The sequence below is a fragment of the Rousettus aegyptiacus genome, unplaced genomic scaffold (genome assembly GCF_014176215.1).
Source record: "Rousettus aegyptiacus isolate mRouAeg1 unplaced genomic scaffold, mRouAeg1.p scaffold_m13_p_5, whole genome shotgun sequence".
Taxonomy (NCBI): Eukaryota; Metazoa; Chordata; class Mammalia; order Chiroptera; family Pteropodidae; genus Rousettus; species Rousettus aegyptiacus.
The window spans coordinates 66357559-66376847 of NW_023416308.1; the positions used below are offsets into that span (position 1 = coordinate 66357559).

A 19289-nucleotide genomic window follows, 5' to 3' on the forward strand; every position below is an offset into this window, starting at 1 on the left:
AGCTAAAAGTAAGGAAGTTCCCATGAAACCATAGATGGAAACAACATATGCCAATAATAATAGCTAACAATTTCTAAGCATCCACTCCATGCCAAGCACTTTAATATAAAATGAGTTTTATGTAGAGACTCATAGTTATTAGTCCCAGGAACCATTCTCTTCTTCTATCTAGTAGCAGGCTTCCCCACCGAGCTTTGATAGAGTGCATACATGCTTTTCCCACTAGAGACAATAGTTTCCAGGCTTCCTCGTAGCTTGATGTGACCGAGCGACTTAGTTTTCACCAATGTAAATAGAATGTGAACAGAATATGAATAGAAGTAATGTGTACTACTTCCAAATCACTTCCCTGAAGGATAATTGCTTGCCTTCCACTTCCTCTTTCTCCCTTCCCACTGGCTGGGATGCTGATGTGGTATTCGTGCTTTTGTGGAGAGGGCAACAGCTTGGAGAAAGAACACGAATCCTTGGACAGCTCTGTAGAACAGAGAGGTCACCTCTTGCTCTTGCCTTCTGCAGCTGCACCTGAACCTGCTTTTAGCACCTTTCCTTTACTGGGGACAAAGATCAAACACACACAAAAGAAAAACAAGATTGTTAAAATTATGTCTGGGTTAAGAGAATAATAGGCCACAGATGGGGACACACAAGAGACTCATACGTAAACTGTATGTGCTTTAGTGACTAGATTGTATAAAAACTATATTGGCTTGTTTGGGAAATGTTATTGTTTACGTCCTGGTTTCTAGCTGAAATAACTGAGGTTACCTATTATATGTCCTCCAGATGAGAGAGAGGTCACTGTATCAAGCAAAGACAGATTCGTTCAACAAACAATTTTCGATGATTTGCCATGTGCCAAGTACCAAACACACACACACATATACACACAATCTCTACCATAAGGATGTTTGTCAACTGGTAGGAAAATGTGCAAATATAAAAACAGCGTTGATTAGAAAAATGAGTTATTACTGGCCGTGCTAAGTTCTATGAAGGGAAAAACACCTTCATTGTGTAGTCCTTAGTGGAGGCCAACATTGGATGGAATGGACAAAAGGCCTTTGAGTTGACAACTTAGTGGAGACCTGAGAGAATGAGTGTTCCAAGTAGAGGTGAGAGCAAGTGCAAAGGCCCTGAGGTGGAAAGGAACAGGGTGGGGTGGAAGCACAGGAAGAAGAAAGTGTGGCTAGAGTTCAGAGAGGAGGATGGAGTGGGATAAACCCGAAGAGGGTGGCAGGAGCCAGGGTACAGGATAAGCATAGGCATCAAAAAGGGTGGATTTTATTCCACACACAATGAAATGTTTGCTTTAAAGGAATCTTCTGGCTACTGTGTGGAGAAAGTATAAAATTGAATTCAGGACTGGATGGACCCCAAGGTCCCTGTCTGGCCGCAAAAATCTATGGCATGCTTCAGGGGGTCCCCAGGAGCCCTCTTAATAGCTGTGGGCCTAATATCAATCAGTGATGTCCAATAGAATTTTCTGCAAAGATGGAACTGTTCCATATCTGTGCTGTCCAGTCCCATAGACTTGTTAATTTTATTCCATTTAAATCTAAAGAGCCTCGTGGGGCTAATGGCTATTGTACTGGACAGCACATCACAACACTGAGCACTGGGTGTCTTAGAATTTCTACTGGAATCCTGGAGCCACGGCCTTCCTTAAATAGGGGAGAGTCAGAGGGTATGTTGATCCACATATGCTAAACCCGCGCCATGCGTTCAGCCCGTCAGGATGGCAAGGGGCTCAGAGGGCATTCTTAGCTTCATTTTGTCTCTAGGGAGGCACGTGCACGCGTGTGCTCAGTGCAAGCTCCGTTCTGAGAAGAAGGGTGAGAGGACCGCTCTTTCCCCGAACGCGCCAGCCTCGCGCTCACGCGGCCGCTCGCGCGGTCCAGCCATTGGCAGGAGCGGAACGGACGGTCCGCAGCGCCTCGCCCCGCCTGCCCCGCAGCGGGGCCGCGTGGACAACAGCTTCGGGCGCAGTGCAGGTGGGCTGCGGGAGGAGGCTACCTAGGCAAGCCCCTGAGCAGGGTTGAAGGTTCAGGGACTCCTCGCCGCGCAGTCGCTTCTTCACGGGGATGAGGGCGGGGGTGACGCAGCTGTCACCCGCACACAATCTGCTTCCTGCGCTTGCTTTCGCTTTGCCCGGCGCTTGGCGAGGCCTGCGCACCGCAAGCCGTGAGAGCCGCGCAGGTGGCCGCTGAGGAGGGGCAGGCCTGGCGCCTTTAACTCTTCGGGACCCCCGGCCCTCTCCCTGTGGACGTGTCCGGGGCTCGGGCTCAGTGCCCTGCAGCACGCAAGGGCCTGCCTGGTCGGAAGGCGCCCCTGACCTTGGTTTCTCCCCCGGGCCAGGTCTGCGCAAGGAGCATGGGCGCCACGCTGGGCACCGGCCCTCGGCTGGCTCTCCTGCCCAGCCGGGCCTGCGGCGCCATCCCGCGCTGGGCGCCCTCCGCACCCGCCCGATGCTGCCACTCCAAGCCCGGCCCTGTGCGCCCTGTGCCCCTGAAGAAACGAGGATACGATGTCACCAGGAATCCGCATCTCAACAAGGTAACGGTCCCAAGCCCGTATCCTGTGGCGGGCGGAGGGCGGCGCCCCGCCTCCTGGGCCTGAGAAGGATCCTCCCAGGCGCCGTTCCAGCGGTTTTCCATTTTTGCGTTACAGTGGCTTGATGTAACTCTGTTTGGCTTACCCCTCCCCCCACCCCCACTTCCCCTCCACCCCTCTTCTGCTTAGAAAGAGGTTACCTGTAATGCAAGCAGCCCAGTTTCCTCTGTGAGAACGATATAGAATGGGCTCAGGTCCTCACGGCCAGTCTGACCTGGGTCAGATCTCCCCTTGGTACATACTAATTCTGTTGATCTTGGGCAGTTCCTTTAACCTCTGTCAGTCCAAGTTTCCTATCAGTAAAAGAGACAGTCTCAAGAATGCTCTGAGATTTAAAGAGAAAATGGAGGTAGAGTTCTTAGCAAAGTACCTGGCACCCAGTGAGAACAGATGTCACCTATGGCTATTATTATTATTCTGAGAAAAAGATTAATTTGAGAGCAGGGACAGGAAAGTCTAGAATTACAGAATCTTTAGACCTTGAAGACATCAGTGATCCTAATTCAAACCTCTCCTTTTACAGATGAGAAAATAAGACTAAGGGAACTTGCTCAAGGTCACCAGCTAGTTAGATCTGGCAGCTCTGTCCCTGGAGTTTAGATCTGGATCTCCGGTGCTTTGATCAAGTTCAGCCCACTGCTTATGTGGTGCCCAAGAGCATATGCATTTGTTTCTGGAAATAGAGTTTAGTATTATTGGTTCAGAGGGCTGGGCTAAGAAAGAGAGAATGGTATTAAAACCCAGGAAGCAAGAGACCTGGATTTTGATACCTGTCTCCCTACACCTCCTGCAATTAACTTGGGCATCTCATTTAATTTCTCTGAGATTCAACTTTCTCCTGCCTAAAAGGGACGTTATGACAGACCCACCTTTTCTATTTCATTTGGGTATTGTGACAATCAAATGAATTACCGAATTTGATATATTTTAAATTATATAAAGCCCTTGATAAGTAATTCCTGCAAAATAAAATTATAAGAATTGCTTTGTTTCAGAATTGTGAAATTCATGTGAGTAAATAACATAGTGAGAAATAGGAACAATTATGTAGATGCTCAGTGTTGTGATTGTTTCTGACAGAATTAATAGAAGAAGCTAAGAAAAAAAGATCTTTCTTTTAAACTCACCTATCATACTATCTCCCTGCATTCCCCCCACCCCCCACCAAAGAACCTAAACCCTTTGTATATTCCTACTTGAGGATATTTAATGCGTTTTATGAATTTAAATTACTTTGGTAGCAGGTGTTGAAAATAATTCAAACTAGCTTAAGGAAACAAAAGGTGCTTTTAACTAAAAATGCCTAGAGGGAGGATTGTAGGCAAAGCTTGACCCAGCAGTCCAGATGGCATCCCTAAGGATACAGGTTTTCTCTGGCTCTCTGCTCTGCTTCTGCGACGTCAGCTTCATCCTCAGGCTCCATCCAGTGGAGTCTTTCACCTTGATGTTGTCACAGCCCTCCATTGCCTGTTCTCACCCCACACCATCCAGGGATAAAGAGACATTTTCTTCTGGTAGATCTTGCAGAAGAAAAAGGATACTTTCTCTGAAGCCTCAGAAAAATAATCCTGCTCTCTCATTGACTCTGATTGGATTCCCTTCCCATTCTCAAATGAATCATCATAATGTAAGCCAGTCAGGGCCCACCCCTGGAGTTAAAAATAGAGTTTAAGGTAGGGCCACCCAAACCAACTGGTTTAGCACACAGGGCATGTGGTTCCCCCACAGTAAATCTGTGCTGCCATCAGAGGGAGGAGAGATGGATGCTGGAAAGCATAACAATAAATTCCCACTACAGACTCCAGTCACTTTGACAATAATTACCTTAGAAGTACTGGCATATTACCAATTAGCACTTATTGCTTTGTGAATAGTTAAAAAATACAGGAAGAGTTTGAATGTCTAATTTTAACTCTAGGCTTTTGGCTCCCTAAAGACACTCTTGCCCCTGTCCCTGGTCCCTGATGTAAATTTTTCCTCCTAAATAATATAAATGGGATACTCTGCATAAATCTAGGGGACCTGACCTTTTCATGATGTTAAATTATATATGTGTGTGTGTGTGTGTGTGTGTGTATGTATGTATGTGTGTGTATGTGTGTATATATATATATACATATATATATGTATGTATGTATATATATATATATACACACATATATATATATATATCTCCCTAAAGTCAGTTGATGCCCATCTGTAGTCAGGAAGATATCTAGGATGATGCCAGGAGAGCCTGTTGGCATCCCTATCCACCCTTGCGGAGAGAGGAGAAGCAGTGGAGCAGTAGCACTGCCGGGGACCTGCTGTGAATGCCCTTCACTCCCACTGGAGTGCCACTCTGTTGCCGTACTGCTGACCCCCAGCACTCAGAGTCTCCAGTGAAGGCTTGAAGGTTAGCACTCTCCATCAGCCAGATGGGGAGACTGGCTGAATTAAACAGAACACCTTAGTTCGTCACAGAAAGCAAAAGAAGGGCAGCTTTGAAAGAGTTCTATGCTTAGTGGGTGGGTCTGGGGGTGGATTTATTTTCTGCAAGATTAAACTCCTCCAGGGCAGGGACTGGTTTCATGCATTTGTGACTGGCAGGTGGTGGTTCCTGAAGGATCTAGCAAGGGCATGAATATGAAAATCAACACTCCATTCTTGGAACGTGTTCGCTAGATTTGCATCCCACGTTGGCCAGATTAGGAGAGGCATTTACGTTGAAGCTTGAGGGCAGAGGAACGTCAGGAGGAGGGAGTCTCCCAGAGAGGAGGAGCTGCTGAACAGGCCATGCATGGCTGCTGTTGTGCAGTGACAGGGTCCGGTCCCAGCTCTGTGACCTGAAATTAATCTTGTGACCTCCTCTGCCCGTGTCATCCCACTGCCATAAGGATCATGGAAGATAGCCTTGGTAGAGTCATTTTGAAAATTGAAGTACTGTATTTTAGATGATCATGTTGACAATTCCCAGAATCAGAGTTGGAAGGGCCCTAAGAGATACTGTAGCCTGGAATTGTTCAGACTACGAATCACAAACTGTGGGACCTGAAATTAGTTTAGATGTCCATTTGGAGGAAATACACTTAATTAACCCAAATCTTCCCAGACTTCAGGGAATTTCACTGAAGCGGGTATATGATTTCCCAGAGTGCATTGGCCTTTCCGTTTGACCCACACACCAATAATGATTTTTACAGTAAAATTCCACTGACCCTTCACCTGCTTCTCTATATAGTTTTTTGATCTCTTGAGCTTGATAGGGAAAAAAAAAATGAATGAAAAGGGTACTCATTCAAATCACTGTGATTCTGGATCAGTGCATTGTATGTAGTAGGGCCCCTAGAAACTATGAGGCACTGCAGGCGACCACCTTCCCACATGGACTTGATGCACTTAGTTTAGTGACTGTGCAAAGAAAGGCTTAGTGGCTGGCTCTGCAGCATTGGCTGCATGACTGAGGCTACACAGGTTTCAGCTCAATTCTTTCTATGTTCAGTAGTGATTTATTAGACTCCCACACAGCTTGAATTTGCCTTTGATTAAAGTATATGTTTTTGTTTGGTACCAGCTTTGAACTTGATCTTGCCTCCTTTTGGTGGGGGGAGTCTGTCATCACTCACTTGGCTCATTGATCAATCAGGAGATGATATCTGGGTTGTACGGAGAATTAAACCTTGTTGGTGATACTGTTTTCTTCCCCAAAGGCAGATAACATAATATGTCTTCCTGAGACCTCTGCTTCTGATGTGATGTTGAATTGTTCCCTCTGTGATCGAAAGAGAAGCAATGGATTATTAAGTAAACATTAGTTCCAAATACAGCAGTTTACTTTAGACTTTGGGCCTCTTGTGCAGTGACTCAGGGCTTTGAAGCTCAAATACTTTTCAGATATTTTATGAACCAACAAGCAGAGACAAGCTAGAATTAAATCCTCTCCTGTTGGATATTGTCCTGTCTTCATGGGGCTGATAACTTCTGGTGTTAAGGCTTTGTGCTTGGAACAGCTAAAAGAACTTGTATTAGTTAGGCTAAAGGTTAGGCAACTATTATAATGTGAACACCAAATACAGAGGCTCAGAAAGAGAGAAACCTATTTCTCTCATGTAAACAAGTCTGGGTAGGCACTCGCAGGTTGGTATGTGGCTGGATCTTGTTGCTTTGCTATCCTCAATGTGCATTTACAGTTCATGATCCAAGGTGGCTGCTCAAGTCTCTGCCATCGATTCCATACAGAAGCCAGTGGTAAGAGAAATGTCTTTGAAAGGCACAGATTGGACATTGCAAATATCACTTTCATTCACATCCAGTTGTCCAGAACTTGGTCATATGCCACACCTAGCTGCAAGAGAAACTGGGAAATAGAATCTTTAGTGGGGCATCCATATATTCAGCTAAAAATTCTACACATTAAGGAAGGAGAGAATGGATACTGGGGAAACTGCCACAAAATGCTTTAATTTTTTTTTACTGTTAATTTTGCCCCAACCTTTAAAATCCAATAGTTTCTCTACATCTCCACTACCACCAGCCTCGTTCACTCCTCCATCATCTCATGTCTAGATTATATAGGAGCCTCCTCATTGGCCTCCAAAAATCCAGTCTTACCCCTTTCAACCTGCTCCAGTGTCTGGTAACCACAACTTGAGAGGCTGAAACCTTGCACACATCTCTAACCGCTCTTTTTCTTCCAGACACCATATCTAATCCATCAGATACTCCTGTTGCTCTATGTTCAGACTGGATCTGGAATCTAAGCCCTGCTCACTGCTGATCCACCCTGACCCAAGCTATAAACGTCTCTTTGCTGGGTGACTGCAGTAGCCTCCAAGTTGGCCTTCTTGCTTCCACATGTGTCCCTCTTGTTTATTCTCTTCACAACAGCCAGTGTGATTCTTTTAAATCTAAGTTTGATCATGCCACTTTTCTGCTCAAAACCACGTGAAGTCAAAATTCTTACAATGCCTTGCATGATTTAACCCTCTCTGACCTCATCTTTTGCTACTCCTCAGCCTTGCTGGCTACCTAAACCACTCTGGCCTCCTTGCTGCTCCTAAACACTGTTAGCGCACTACTGCATACAGTCTTTGCATTGGCTGTTTCCTCTTCCTAGAACACATTTCCCTAAAGAGCCACATGGTTAACTCCCTCACTTTCTACAAGGCTTCTTGCTTTCTTAGTAAGACTTATCCTGACTATCTCATATAAAGTTATAAGCAGTCCTTTCAACCTTCTTGTTGACCCTAACATGATCTACTTTCCCCCATAGTATTTGCTACTTCCTAACATACTATTTAACTTTCTTACTTACTGTATCTCATTTATTGTTTGTATTTCCTCACTATACATAAACTCCATTTAGGCGGGGATTTTTGTTTGTTCATTGATGTATCTGACATACTTAGAACAGTGACTGGCCCATAGTTGGCAGTCAATAAACAGTTATTGGATGAGTGAATCATTTGGAGAGAAATCTGCTCAGGCTCCTTCCTCTCACCCCTTTCTTTCACCCTCCCCTTTCACCAAAGACTCCTTCTTTCACCCTGGTGCCTCTCCTCCCCCAGTCACCCCTTCCGTGGTATCAAAATGCCCAGAATCACCTATATCTAGAGTGTGGGTAAAGTTCACATCAGCCCTTTGTGTGCCCAGAGGCCTACTTTAGAGTGAAGACTGGAGTAACACAACTCAGAGATGTTCCTTCTTTGTATTTCCGGTTTTATCTCCATTAAACCAAGCCTGGGGAAGAGAGTCCCTCTTCAGTAGACATAGGTGATGCCTTGGAACCGGAGATGGAAGAAGACATTTTTTAGGCATGTAGAAAAAATCGAAAGGGTAATTTGTAGGGAGTGGACCACAGGTAGGAGACCCCAACTTCTGTGAGCATCTCTAACTTCCTAAAACTCTCACCCTCTACTTTGAGTCCTTGGAGCCCCCATCCCTGTTCTAGACCCCTCCGATTCCCCCATCCTGAAGCACCCCTTTTAAAGACAAGGAAAATCATGTTATGGACTGAATGTGCCCATCCTCCTCACCCCCTAAATTTATATGTTGAAGGCTTAACCCCAAGTATAATGATATTTGGAGGTGGGGCCTTTGGGAGGTAATTTGAGGGTGGAGCCTTATAAAAGAAATGGGAGAGAACTGCTACTTCCTCCCCGCCGTGTGAGAATATAATGAATGGCCGGCCATCTGCAAGCCAGGAAGATGGCCCTCACCAGGAACTGAATTGGGCAACACCTTAATGTTGGGACTTTCAGCCTCCAGAACTGTGAGAAATAAATTTCTGTTGTTCAAGCCACTCAGTCTATGGTGCTTTGTTATAGCAATGTAGGTGGACCGAGACACCATACCAGGAGGCACTGTAGCTCCCAGGCGTCGGAAATTCAAGGAAGTGTAGGATGAGATGCCGGAAGCTCAGGAAGGAGATTTCCTACTCCTGGAACCCAAAGTTGATGCTCAGAGAGTATTTTCTCATAAACATATTGTTATAAATAGCTGAATTGATCTCCAATGAAAGTATATTATGTGTTAGATTAGCGTTTGTATGATCGTTATGAAGATTTCAGAAATGCCGGCTTATGTTTATGAACGCTTAATTCAAAATGCAGAATACTAAGTGGAATCTATAACCATGAATGTGACTGTAACAAAAATGTAATTCTGTAAAAAGATTTGGAAGTAAATGTGTGAATATGATTATGTTAGGGCAGTGGAATTATGGGAGATTTATATTCTCTTTATGTAGTTTCTTTAGTGTTCTATTCTCTTTTCAATTTTAGATTACAGTTTCTATTGAAAGCTAAATTTCTAGAGCCAAGTAAATAACATTCAGACCAACTTTCCGGAAGTTGATGTATCTGTCACATAGGGGTGGCATTCTTATCTTGTGGAAATCCCTAAAATAATCTTATTTCAAGGTTTCCCTGCATTTAATTTGTTATCTTCTAGAGGGATAGATTTAGATTCATGTAATAAAATGTTAACATAGGAACTTGCTGCCTGTTTTAAACAGTTGTAAATAACAATATCTAGATTATGTAAGCAGCGGCATGGAGGGCAGGTTCCATATGGAAATACCTGTTGTCTGACTCAGACTTGGGCCAACTAGCTTCTGAGCCTATCTGAGCCTGGGCTCTCTGTATTGATAACCTGTGGACACTTTTTAAGACTCATCACCAATCTCCTTGTTTGTAGTTTCTCTTGAGCCTTTTGGGCCTCTGTAGGCTCTGGAGGTCGTGGCTTTATTTTACTTTGCATTTTTGTTATTTCTACCAAAGGTTTCTTTTATCATGTACCCTCTTCTTTGTAAATGCCAGTCTCATAGTGAGAGGAAGTGAAAAAAAAGCCTTTTGATTTATAGGAACATTGCAAAGCGGTCACTAATGTGCAACACTTTTGTTTGCAAAGGCATGGTTTATAGTCGGCCTCCAGACCTTCACTTTGATGTGTAGAAAGTGCATTGGGAAATCCTTTGGGGTGGTGTCTGACTGCCTTTCTGATGCAGAGCACAAAAGATGCTCTATGATTGTGCGATGAAAATCTGAGGGCTATCCTACTATTGGGGGTGCTGAGGTCAGCTGTTAAAAGCATGCATTCATTCTGAACCCAAATGGTTGCCTGGCAGCCTGGTTAAAACACAGCTCTTACCAAAAGGACACAATAAAGAGTAAAATGTACTCCGTCATTTGAGGAGAGGGATTTTTGATGGAAAGATCATCAGCTTTTGAGGAGCTTGAATAAGAGAAAATCAAAGTTGTATTTGCTTTTAAAAGCAATATTGAAAGCTAGAGGGGCCACAGGGAATAGGGTTGAATGATGAGCAACTTGAGAATATTTTCGAAAGCTTTTTGTCTGGGTTCTGTATTGTTGTTTGGTAGTAGATCTTCATGAAACCCATAGCATAATTGGACCTCAAACATACTCCTCTGTGGTGTAGAACTCTGGAGAAGGTGGACTCTGTTAGTTCCTTTGTTTTATTTTGCTTGGTTTTTTCACAAAACAGAAAGAGGGAGCCAATACCTGAACAAGGTGGCATCCGTCCGAGTTACTGAGCTGTCCGGTGACTTCCCCAGTAGGAGAAAGGCTGCCAAGTACCCTCAGGATGAAAGTGGGGCTGGGTCTCCTCTCGTGGTAGACATGCAGTGTGCCAGGAATTGTTCTAGGTAGTTTTTATACCATAACTTATTTAATACAATACCACAACCTTTTGAAGTATATTTTAAGTATACCGTTATCTTATAGTCTCTCCATAGAAAGGAGAAGCTTTGAAATATTAAACATTGTTCTTTGTTGCAAACCTAAACATCTGCTAACACAGCTCGTGCTGTCACTCCTTATGTGTCCATTTCTGATGAATGGACATGCTCCTGATCCCATCTTCGTTTCAGGTTTTCTATTTTTTCTCTGCAGTAACGTGATCCTGAAGACAGTTCACAAACCATTTGACAGAAAGCTCAGCCCTCAAGTCATACTCTCCCTTCTTATCTCTTTTATATTTGGTCTCTTCTAGCCCATGATTATTTGTTTTGACTGGTGAAATCACCTCAGGTCACAGGACAGTGAATAGCAATGCAGTTGCCACCTGATAAAGTAGGAGTAAAGATAGAGGGTGTGAAGAAAAACCTATTAACAGCCATTTTTAGAAAGAGGCTTTGCAGTCACCCATCAGAGCTAGAAAGTTTCCCCTGTTCTCACACTCCAAGAGCTGGCAGCAGCTTCTCCTCACATCTGAGACACCTCAGAAGCTGCCTAGCCATGCTTGTGGGAGATGATGGCATGGGCGCCGGTGGGCAGCCGGCCAGATGGTGCTGGGAGGGTGGGCCTGCTAAGCAGAGGGATGGGCCTGCCAAGCAGAGGTACAGTCCTGCCTCCAAGAACCTGCCTCCGCTGCAGGGCTGCGGGGTCATGAGTAGCCTCAGCTGTTCTTCAATTAAATGAACTGCTCAATTTCTGTAACCTTTTATGAGTCAACTGTACACAGAGTCAGCTGCCTTATCTGGAACTCATAACTGCTAGAATAATAATATTAGATATAATAATAATAATAATAATAATAATAATAATAATAAACACTTATATAATACCTACTATTCCAGATATTCTTATGGGTGCTTTACATATATTAGTCCCAAGCAGAGAAAACTTTTGGAGAAGGTAAACTTTGCCCAGAGCTTTCTCACCTCCTGTTTCCATGGCCACCTCTTCCAGTAGCTTTCTATACAAGACATCCTGAGGGTTTTCATGGTGGCACTAGGCTACCTAGGGATGCCAGCTTGAGTGAACCTTTTCATCGTACAGAGTCCTGCTTTCTGTCCTGGATCTCATCTCTTCTTTCCATACTTTCCTGCCTCCCTGTCCATCTGTCTGTCCATCCATCCATCTGTTTGTCCTCCAATCCATCCATTCATCCATCCATCCATCCATTCACCCATCTATCTGTTCATTTGTCCATCCATCTATCCATCCAACTATCAAATTTTATTGAGTACCTATCCCCTCCAGGTATTGTTAGGTGTTGGTAATAATATAATAAACATGGCATCTGTGATCCTTCTCCTTATTTTTTATATAATATAGTGAGAAAGACAGTAAGTAACAAACAAAATTTTTCAGATAGTTATTAGTGATAGAGAAGAAATAAACAGGGTACAATGTGAGAGAATAACAGAGGGTCTATTTCAATCGTAAGGGAAGACCCCTTAAGAGACAATTTTTTTGAGAGGAGACCTAAAGAAAGAGGAGCCAGCCGGAAGAAAAGCTGGTAGCAGTGTTTCAGGTCGAGAGAACAGCACATGTATTGCCTAGAAGCAACAGGCAGCTTGGTATGGTAGGTTCTGGGAACTGACAACAGGCAGTTCAGTAGAAGTGTGATGAGCAAGGAGAGAATTTCCTGAACGCAGGGTGGAAAGAGCTCAGGAATTTCAATTCTGTGTAGGGCCTTGGAGTCCATGGGATTTGGGCTAGGTTTCATCCTCTAAAAATCAGGACATTATTAAATGGTTCTAAGCAAGGAAGTGCCGAGATCTGATTTATATTAGTGAAAGATCTCCTCGGCTGCCCCGTGGAGAACAGCTGGGAGAGGGGCAAGAGTGAAAGCAGGAAGACCAGGTAGGGGCTACTACAGCGATGGGAGCACGGTAAGGCAGCAGCTGGGATGCAGGAGGTGGCAGAGCAGAGGAGAGAAGGATCGAATTGGAAATATCACTTGAAGGTGAAATTGACAGGACAGTGTTCCCTGTGTCCTTCTCCTTCAGGTTCACAAGGACTCAGTCTGTATTTTTTCTGCCCATGCCTCCTACCCTTCATGTAGTTACCACCACTGTTTACTGCAATTCCTTCCGTGCTTCCTCAGCATACCTCATGATAATGAGGAAATAGAATATTTGTTTTACTTTTGGAACATATGACACGCTTCCCAATGGATCATCTCATTTGATCCAAAAAAACTTTGTGAAGCTGACATTATTGTTTTTATGGGAGGGACACTGGGAGCCAGAGAGCCCAAGTGAGTTGCCCATGGTCTCCCAGAGAGTAAGGGACAGCAATAAGACTTAATCTAGATTCTATGAGACTATTCACTGGTTTAGTAAACATGTGTTGTGCACCTTCTGTGTTTCAGGCACTGTGCTAGGTTCAAAAAATAAAGGAATCAGTCATGGTCCTTGCTTTCAAGGAACTTAGCATTCAAAGGAAAATACAGACTTGCAAACTTATAAATGTAATTATGGTTTTTATATTATATTAAAAGTAGGTTATTAATAATGTCCAAGTAATTTTTACTTTGGTAGGGAGAAAGAAGGGTGAAACATTTCCTTAAAGTGGGTAGGTGACCTTTGATCCTTACAATAAATTTCATAAATGATGTGTTGCGTAAAGAAAAAGGATAATCTACTCTGACCTTTCTCCGGGTAACTACTTATTCTTCTTGGTGTATCAGTGCTAAGATCTAAAAGATATATAGGGATTCCCTTGAGCACACAAGGTGGAAGAAAGATATTCCCAGCAAATATAGCAAAACTGCATGGTATGTGAGGAACTCTAGGTGATTCTGAAGGAGGACAGAGTATGTAGGGTGAGGGGGTTAGAGAGCGAGGCAGGGGTCAGATATGGGTGGGGGTCTGGGGCTGCTCTATGCCTGTGTGAAGAGTTCGACCTTCATCCTGAAGGTGAAGGGGGACACTTGGAAGTAATGCCATGGGATTCGAGCTGTAGACAGATCACTCTGGCCCCAGGGAGGGATCAAGAGCAGAGTGAGGGAGATTAGTTAAGAAGGAATTCCTTCCTGTAAGGAAGATAAGGAGGACCTAAAACGGCCAATGGTGAGGTGGACACAGATGTGAGAAGTGCTAAGAAAACAGAAGATTTTGTCCCAGAATTCCTTGGGTTCCATTTTGGTGCAATAGGAGTCCAGTACTTATTATCAACATTCCCCTCCCCCCGCCCACCACAAAAAAAGTAATTATGGAATCTTATATTTAACCATCATATATTTACACTGCATAATCAGGACAACACCTTCCTTTGTCATTGCCCAGAATAAACAAAGTAAAACTATTAATATTGTTTACCTCACGCAAGTATCAGAAGTTCTGCTTAGCAGTTATATGTGTCTTAAACGTTGGAAAATAAATTAATTATTACAAATGTAAGATTTTTCAAAACATGAAATTCCTAGCCATGCTAGGAATGGATATTTTGGGACTGGTCAAAATGTAATGATTTACTGATTTGGGTCGTCTTTAATTCAAGTGTTTTATTGTTGATATTGGTATCATTGGTTCTTATCTAACTAACCATCCTTGTTCTGGTTCTGTTTGCACAAAGCAAGACAGGTATTAATTTTATTTCCCAAAGTGGAGAGAAGGGCCTGACTCACTAAGTACATGATAATATTAGCTGGCATTTTTGTCATTATGGGGACATCGGCCAAACTCCCATCCAGTAACTGGCATTACTACCTTTATCACAAAGATAAGGTGGCGAGATTCTATTTTAACACCTGTGGGAACTCAAGTGACTTCTTTCCTCTATGCTTCTCCTCGGTCCACTGGAAAAACAATAATTCTTTCCACTGAAAATAGAAAGAATGTTCATTGTTTGGAAAATATATTTTCTAGATGAAAATTTCCTTCCTTTGTGTTTTTTTTTGTTTGTTTGTTTCTTTTTTTTCCTTCCTCTGTTTTTATGAGAAGATTTAGGTGGAATAGAAACAAGGATTTGAAGTGCATGCACGGTGAACCTTTCACAGATTTGGCCCTCTGTGGGCAAAGTGTTGTCACTTTCTCCATTGGACTGAACTTTAGCTTGCCTTTCTCTTGGCTGAGTCCTGGCTTGTCTCCTAGAGAAGGAAAATAGAAAATCAGAAGCTCATAGGAATGATTTTATTGGCTAATTCAACCCAGTATTCAGCAACTTTTCTAGGTAAAAGCTATTTAAATTTTTTTTTTTTCAAGAGGTAAAGTTTTAATAGAATCAGCAGCAAGAATACCATAGTAAGCTAACTCTTGTTTTTCATACACTTTTCGGTGTCACCTGGGCAAGGTTGTCTGACACATAAAGACTCTAGTCATAAAGCTATGGACATTATAGAAAGTCTGATAATAAAAACAAGTTTTCCAGAGTGCAAATTCTTAGGAAGCTGTGTAAATCCTTAGGAAGCTAGGTCTTATAGTTCTTGCAGTATTGTAAAAGATCTTTGGTTTTATACCACGGGCGTCCCAAGTCTTTGATCTTGGGTAACTTACTCTGTGGGGTAAAACTGCAGTGGTCGTCTTTAATCCATGTCCTCTTCAAAAGAGTAAATTTTTATAATGGGTCTTAACACTGTAAACATTTCATAATATTGTAGCTTCAAAGAAGGAACACTGTAAACACATTTGTATCCATTTAGCTGATGGTTTATAGATCTGAGGGACTCTTAGGTGCCTACCAGATCCACCGGAGAAGCGTTTATTTCATTGGCTTTGCCTCTAAAGCATAGTTTCCATTAGCCTGCTGAGAAAGTGCTACATTAGCATCTTTGGTCAAATAACCTTTTATGAGGTACACTCCTTTGGTTTTTGTGTCATATTTCTATTTCTGTCTTAAACTTTTCTGTTAACTTCACTGTTGCTTTCTTATTTTTCTTATCAAGTGAGTTAGAAGACTTTCTCCAATTTTCTTCTTTTCTAGTTGGTATCAGGACATGCTACTTTGCCTATTAAAGTTGCATAAGGGTTTCAAAAATTATAATTAATGTAAATATATATCATGCATTTATTCTTTAAGGATGTACTAATATGTGCCTTTCATTGACCCCAATGAAACAGAGATCAGATTATGTGTACTTAGTTAGCTTCCCAATTGTTAAACATAATGTTAGCCTCTGCAAGGTCAGAAATACTTTCCTCTCATTTCTTTCTTTCAGGACGAAGTGCTCAAGTCTGAGATATATGGGGGAAAGACAACATCCTAGAGATGAGATACTAGGGGCTGAGTTGAAAGGGAAGGATGTATCTTGGAATATCAGTGGTAGAAATATCAAACCAAGGAGAGAAGAAAACCGGAATGGAGAGACGGGCCAGTGTTGGAGCCAAGAAAAACTGTATTGTGCGTCATGCAGGAGAGCATAATTGAAGGTATAACATGGCCGATAGGAAGGGAAGTGAAGACAGAGAAGAGTTGAGACTGAGGTCTACAATAGGTGAGGTGAGATAGTTCAAGAGCAGAATAAATGACTGCTGGGAACCTGTGGAGCATTACTGTTTGGGTGGGTCTTGACATCTCTTGAAGTGGGAAGGTAGCTCCTTAAGAAAACCGAACTGGGCTGGGTGTCTGCAGCCTGCCAGTCAGTGCAAGAAGACTATGGTCCCAGGGAGTGTCATCTGAGCACATGGTAGCCATATGCTACCAAAGCTGTTGCTCCACACACTGGGGTCACAGACACTCACTTCTGCAGACCGTGGCAGCTGCCCTGTTCAGCTGCAGCTTGAAGGATATCAGGGCCCTTGAGGTTCAAGAAGATAAAACCAGAGGCCTTTTAGTTTGGGAAACTCCAAACTCTCTTTATTTCCATATCGTGGTGGCCTTTAGTGCCAGAAGTTAATGTGCTCTGTGGCTCTCCACCAAACCCAAACTCCCTGTTTCAAGATCCAGTTTACCAGGAGATGTCCCTGCAGGAGTCTGGCCCAAGCACCAGCAGACTGTCATGCAGTCTTGGTTTTGTTGCCTCTTTTTTCTATATCAAAGACCTCTCAAATGGGTATCACTTAACTGTACCCCCTTCATACTGCTAGGGGAATAGTAGAAATGGGGGTGGAAACGTGTAGGTGACTAAGGTTTGGCTCTGAGGCCAAAGGTCAGTTCTGGCTTCATGTCTTCTCTCTCTTCTCAGTCGTAGACGTTCAGATCCTATGCCCGGAGGTGAGTTCTGTTCCTATTAGCTCCACTCAGTTCTTTCCTGCCGCTCCTTTACCACACCCTGCCCTCAGTTACCCGCCGATGCCAGGCATAGTTAGAGGACTATGTCCTAAGTATCTGCACATCTTAGAGACTATGAACCACATGACTCTTATAGTAAAACTATGTTTATAGCTTAATTTGAAAGAATGTTCAGATTTCTTTTCACTTTGAAGCTCTCTGCTTTCACGCAGAGCTTCATTTTTTATTACAATTTAGCATCTCAGTTTGTAGAAAATAAAGAGCATTTCTGTTTAAGACATCATTGAGATCAGCATAACTTAGTTTATGAATTCTTTTCTCATTCACGAGAAAATTAGCTTTGAATCTAGATCCAACAGAAAGCTCAGGTCCAGGATTCTAGGACAGGAGTCACCCCACAAGCGTGTCTGGTGAGCCCTTTTTATAGAACTCATCATCCTTTATATCCTGGATACAGGTGCTAGGACATGCTTTTGTGCCAGCAGGACTCAGTTATGGCAACACGTGGGAGCCATGTTTATCCTTGGGATAAATATTTGGGCAGGAAGTTTGTGTTGATTGTAAATAAAATCATTTTGCTGTGATTTAATCACTTCTTACTCATTCTCTCATAGCATCTTGTAGAAGCAGATATGTACATTAGGGTGATGTAGTTCATGCATTTCCATTGAATAAATCTGCTAGAGGAAAAGGTATTACTTTTCCAGCTCCTCTTTAGACTCAGGTGAGAATAGAAATCTCATTATTGAAAAAAACAAAAAGAACAACAAACTGTTGTGGGAAACCATTAACTCCTGAGATGGGAGACCTCAGCCTCATATAGTGAAAAGAACAGGTCCCAGAGAGAGAGGAGACCTTAGTTATAGACCGAACAGCCCTCCTTCTCAGCTGCGGGACCTCGGGAAGTGATCCACACCCATCTTCAAGCTTCTTTTTCTGGGGGATTGGAGTTGATCACTTTCAAGGCTCTTTCCAGCCTAACCCATCTCTGAGATATGAAATGGGTACTGTGAGTGACTTCCTTGGGAGCTTTCCAGCTGGCTGTGGAGGTGCAGCCATTCACATTTCTATTAGGAGATAGATAAGTAAGGGAGAGCAACAGAAGAAGTTCAGGCTTTGGTATTCAAGGGGCATGGGTTTGAGTCCTGCCTCTGCCACTTACTAGCTTTGTGATCTTGGGAAGACTACTTGATCTTTCTTTCCTGCAGTTTTCTATTCCTATCTGTGGATTGAGGATAACAATTCCAAGCTCCAAGGTCATTTTGAGGATTAAAAGAGATTTTATATATATAAATATATATATATGTATATGTATATGTGTGTATATATACACACACACATATATATAAAATTTGCTTAACCTAGTATCTGACACATAGTAGGCACCCAGTTAATGATGTTTAGCTCCTTTACCCTTTTATCAGCATTGCCATGATGTTAGCAAGGGTTCCAGGAATAAGAGCTTTTATTTTAACAAAGGCACATTAAATATTACTTATTTCCTTCAGTGAGTGCTGTGGGTTGTGATTTTTTTTTTTTTTTTGCATTTGTTTATACAAATCAATAGTAAATGCTGATTTCCCTTTCTCTTGGTAGCTGTAATTGCCATGTTAATTTCAAGATCTGGTCACAGAAACAAATGCAGCTGTTGTGCTCTCGGTCTTCACAGCCCTGGGTGTGCTGTGTGTGTGTCCAGGCACGCAGCGCTCCCTGTACTTACATCATTTGGGAGAAAGTTTCCAGTATTGCAACCTCACAGGCAGTATTTAATTACCTCAAACTCTGGGCTTGAGGTTAGTCTGGAAATGAATGGTCATTTGGGTTTACCACGGTGGAGAAGGAAGTGGATAGGGTAGATCTGAAGTAACCCCAGGGGAGACAGCCAGGCATGGGGGCGCCTGGAAGCCAGGTATGATTCATGCCAAGGTGTTTCAGTGAAGGCAGACCAGTGGGTTTAGTGTGTATGTGTGTGCGTGTGTGTGCACGGGCACGCGCGCGTATGTGCGTGCACACACTCACATACACACATGGTTAAGGATTGCATCTTTTCTCATTAGGACATTTTTGTAGCCTGTTTATTTGTTACTTTATCTCCAGTTTCTCCTACCTCTAGTCCAACTTCTACTCCAACCTCCCCTGAAATTTTAAAAATATGGACACTTCCCTTCTTAAAAAGCTTTGTAGTCTGTACTACAAAGTTCAGACTTCTTTGTGCTACATCCAAGACCCTTCTTGAGAGGACTCTCAATCTAGCATCATCTACTCCCCACCATGTG

General features: G+C 43.0%; 1 protein-coding gene across 2 annotated transcripts in view; it reads left to right on the plus strand.

Moving 5' to 3' along the window:
* Positions 1 to 19289, plus strand: part of ME3 (malic enzyme 3) — a 270223-nt gene that overhangs the window by 99207 nt on the left and 151727 nt on the right. Inside the window, exons 1-2 of one of the 2 annotated variants that reach the window (XM_016160323.2) lie at positions 1846 to 1994; positions 2359 to 2556. The exons of the other annotated variant lie outside the window; for it this stretch is intronic. Of the exons in view, the coding sequence (XP_016015809.2) occupies positions 2374 to 2556 (183 nt within the window). The 5' untranslated portion in view covers positions 1846 to 1994; positions 2359 to 2373. Of the gene's footprint in view, positions 1 to 1845; positions 1995 to 2358; positions 2557 to 19289 lie in introns of those variants that run through there. 2 annotated transcript variants of the gene reach the window in all.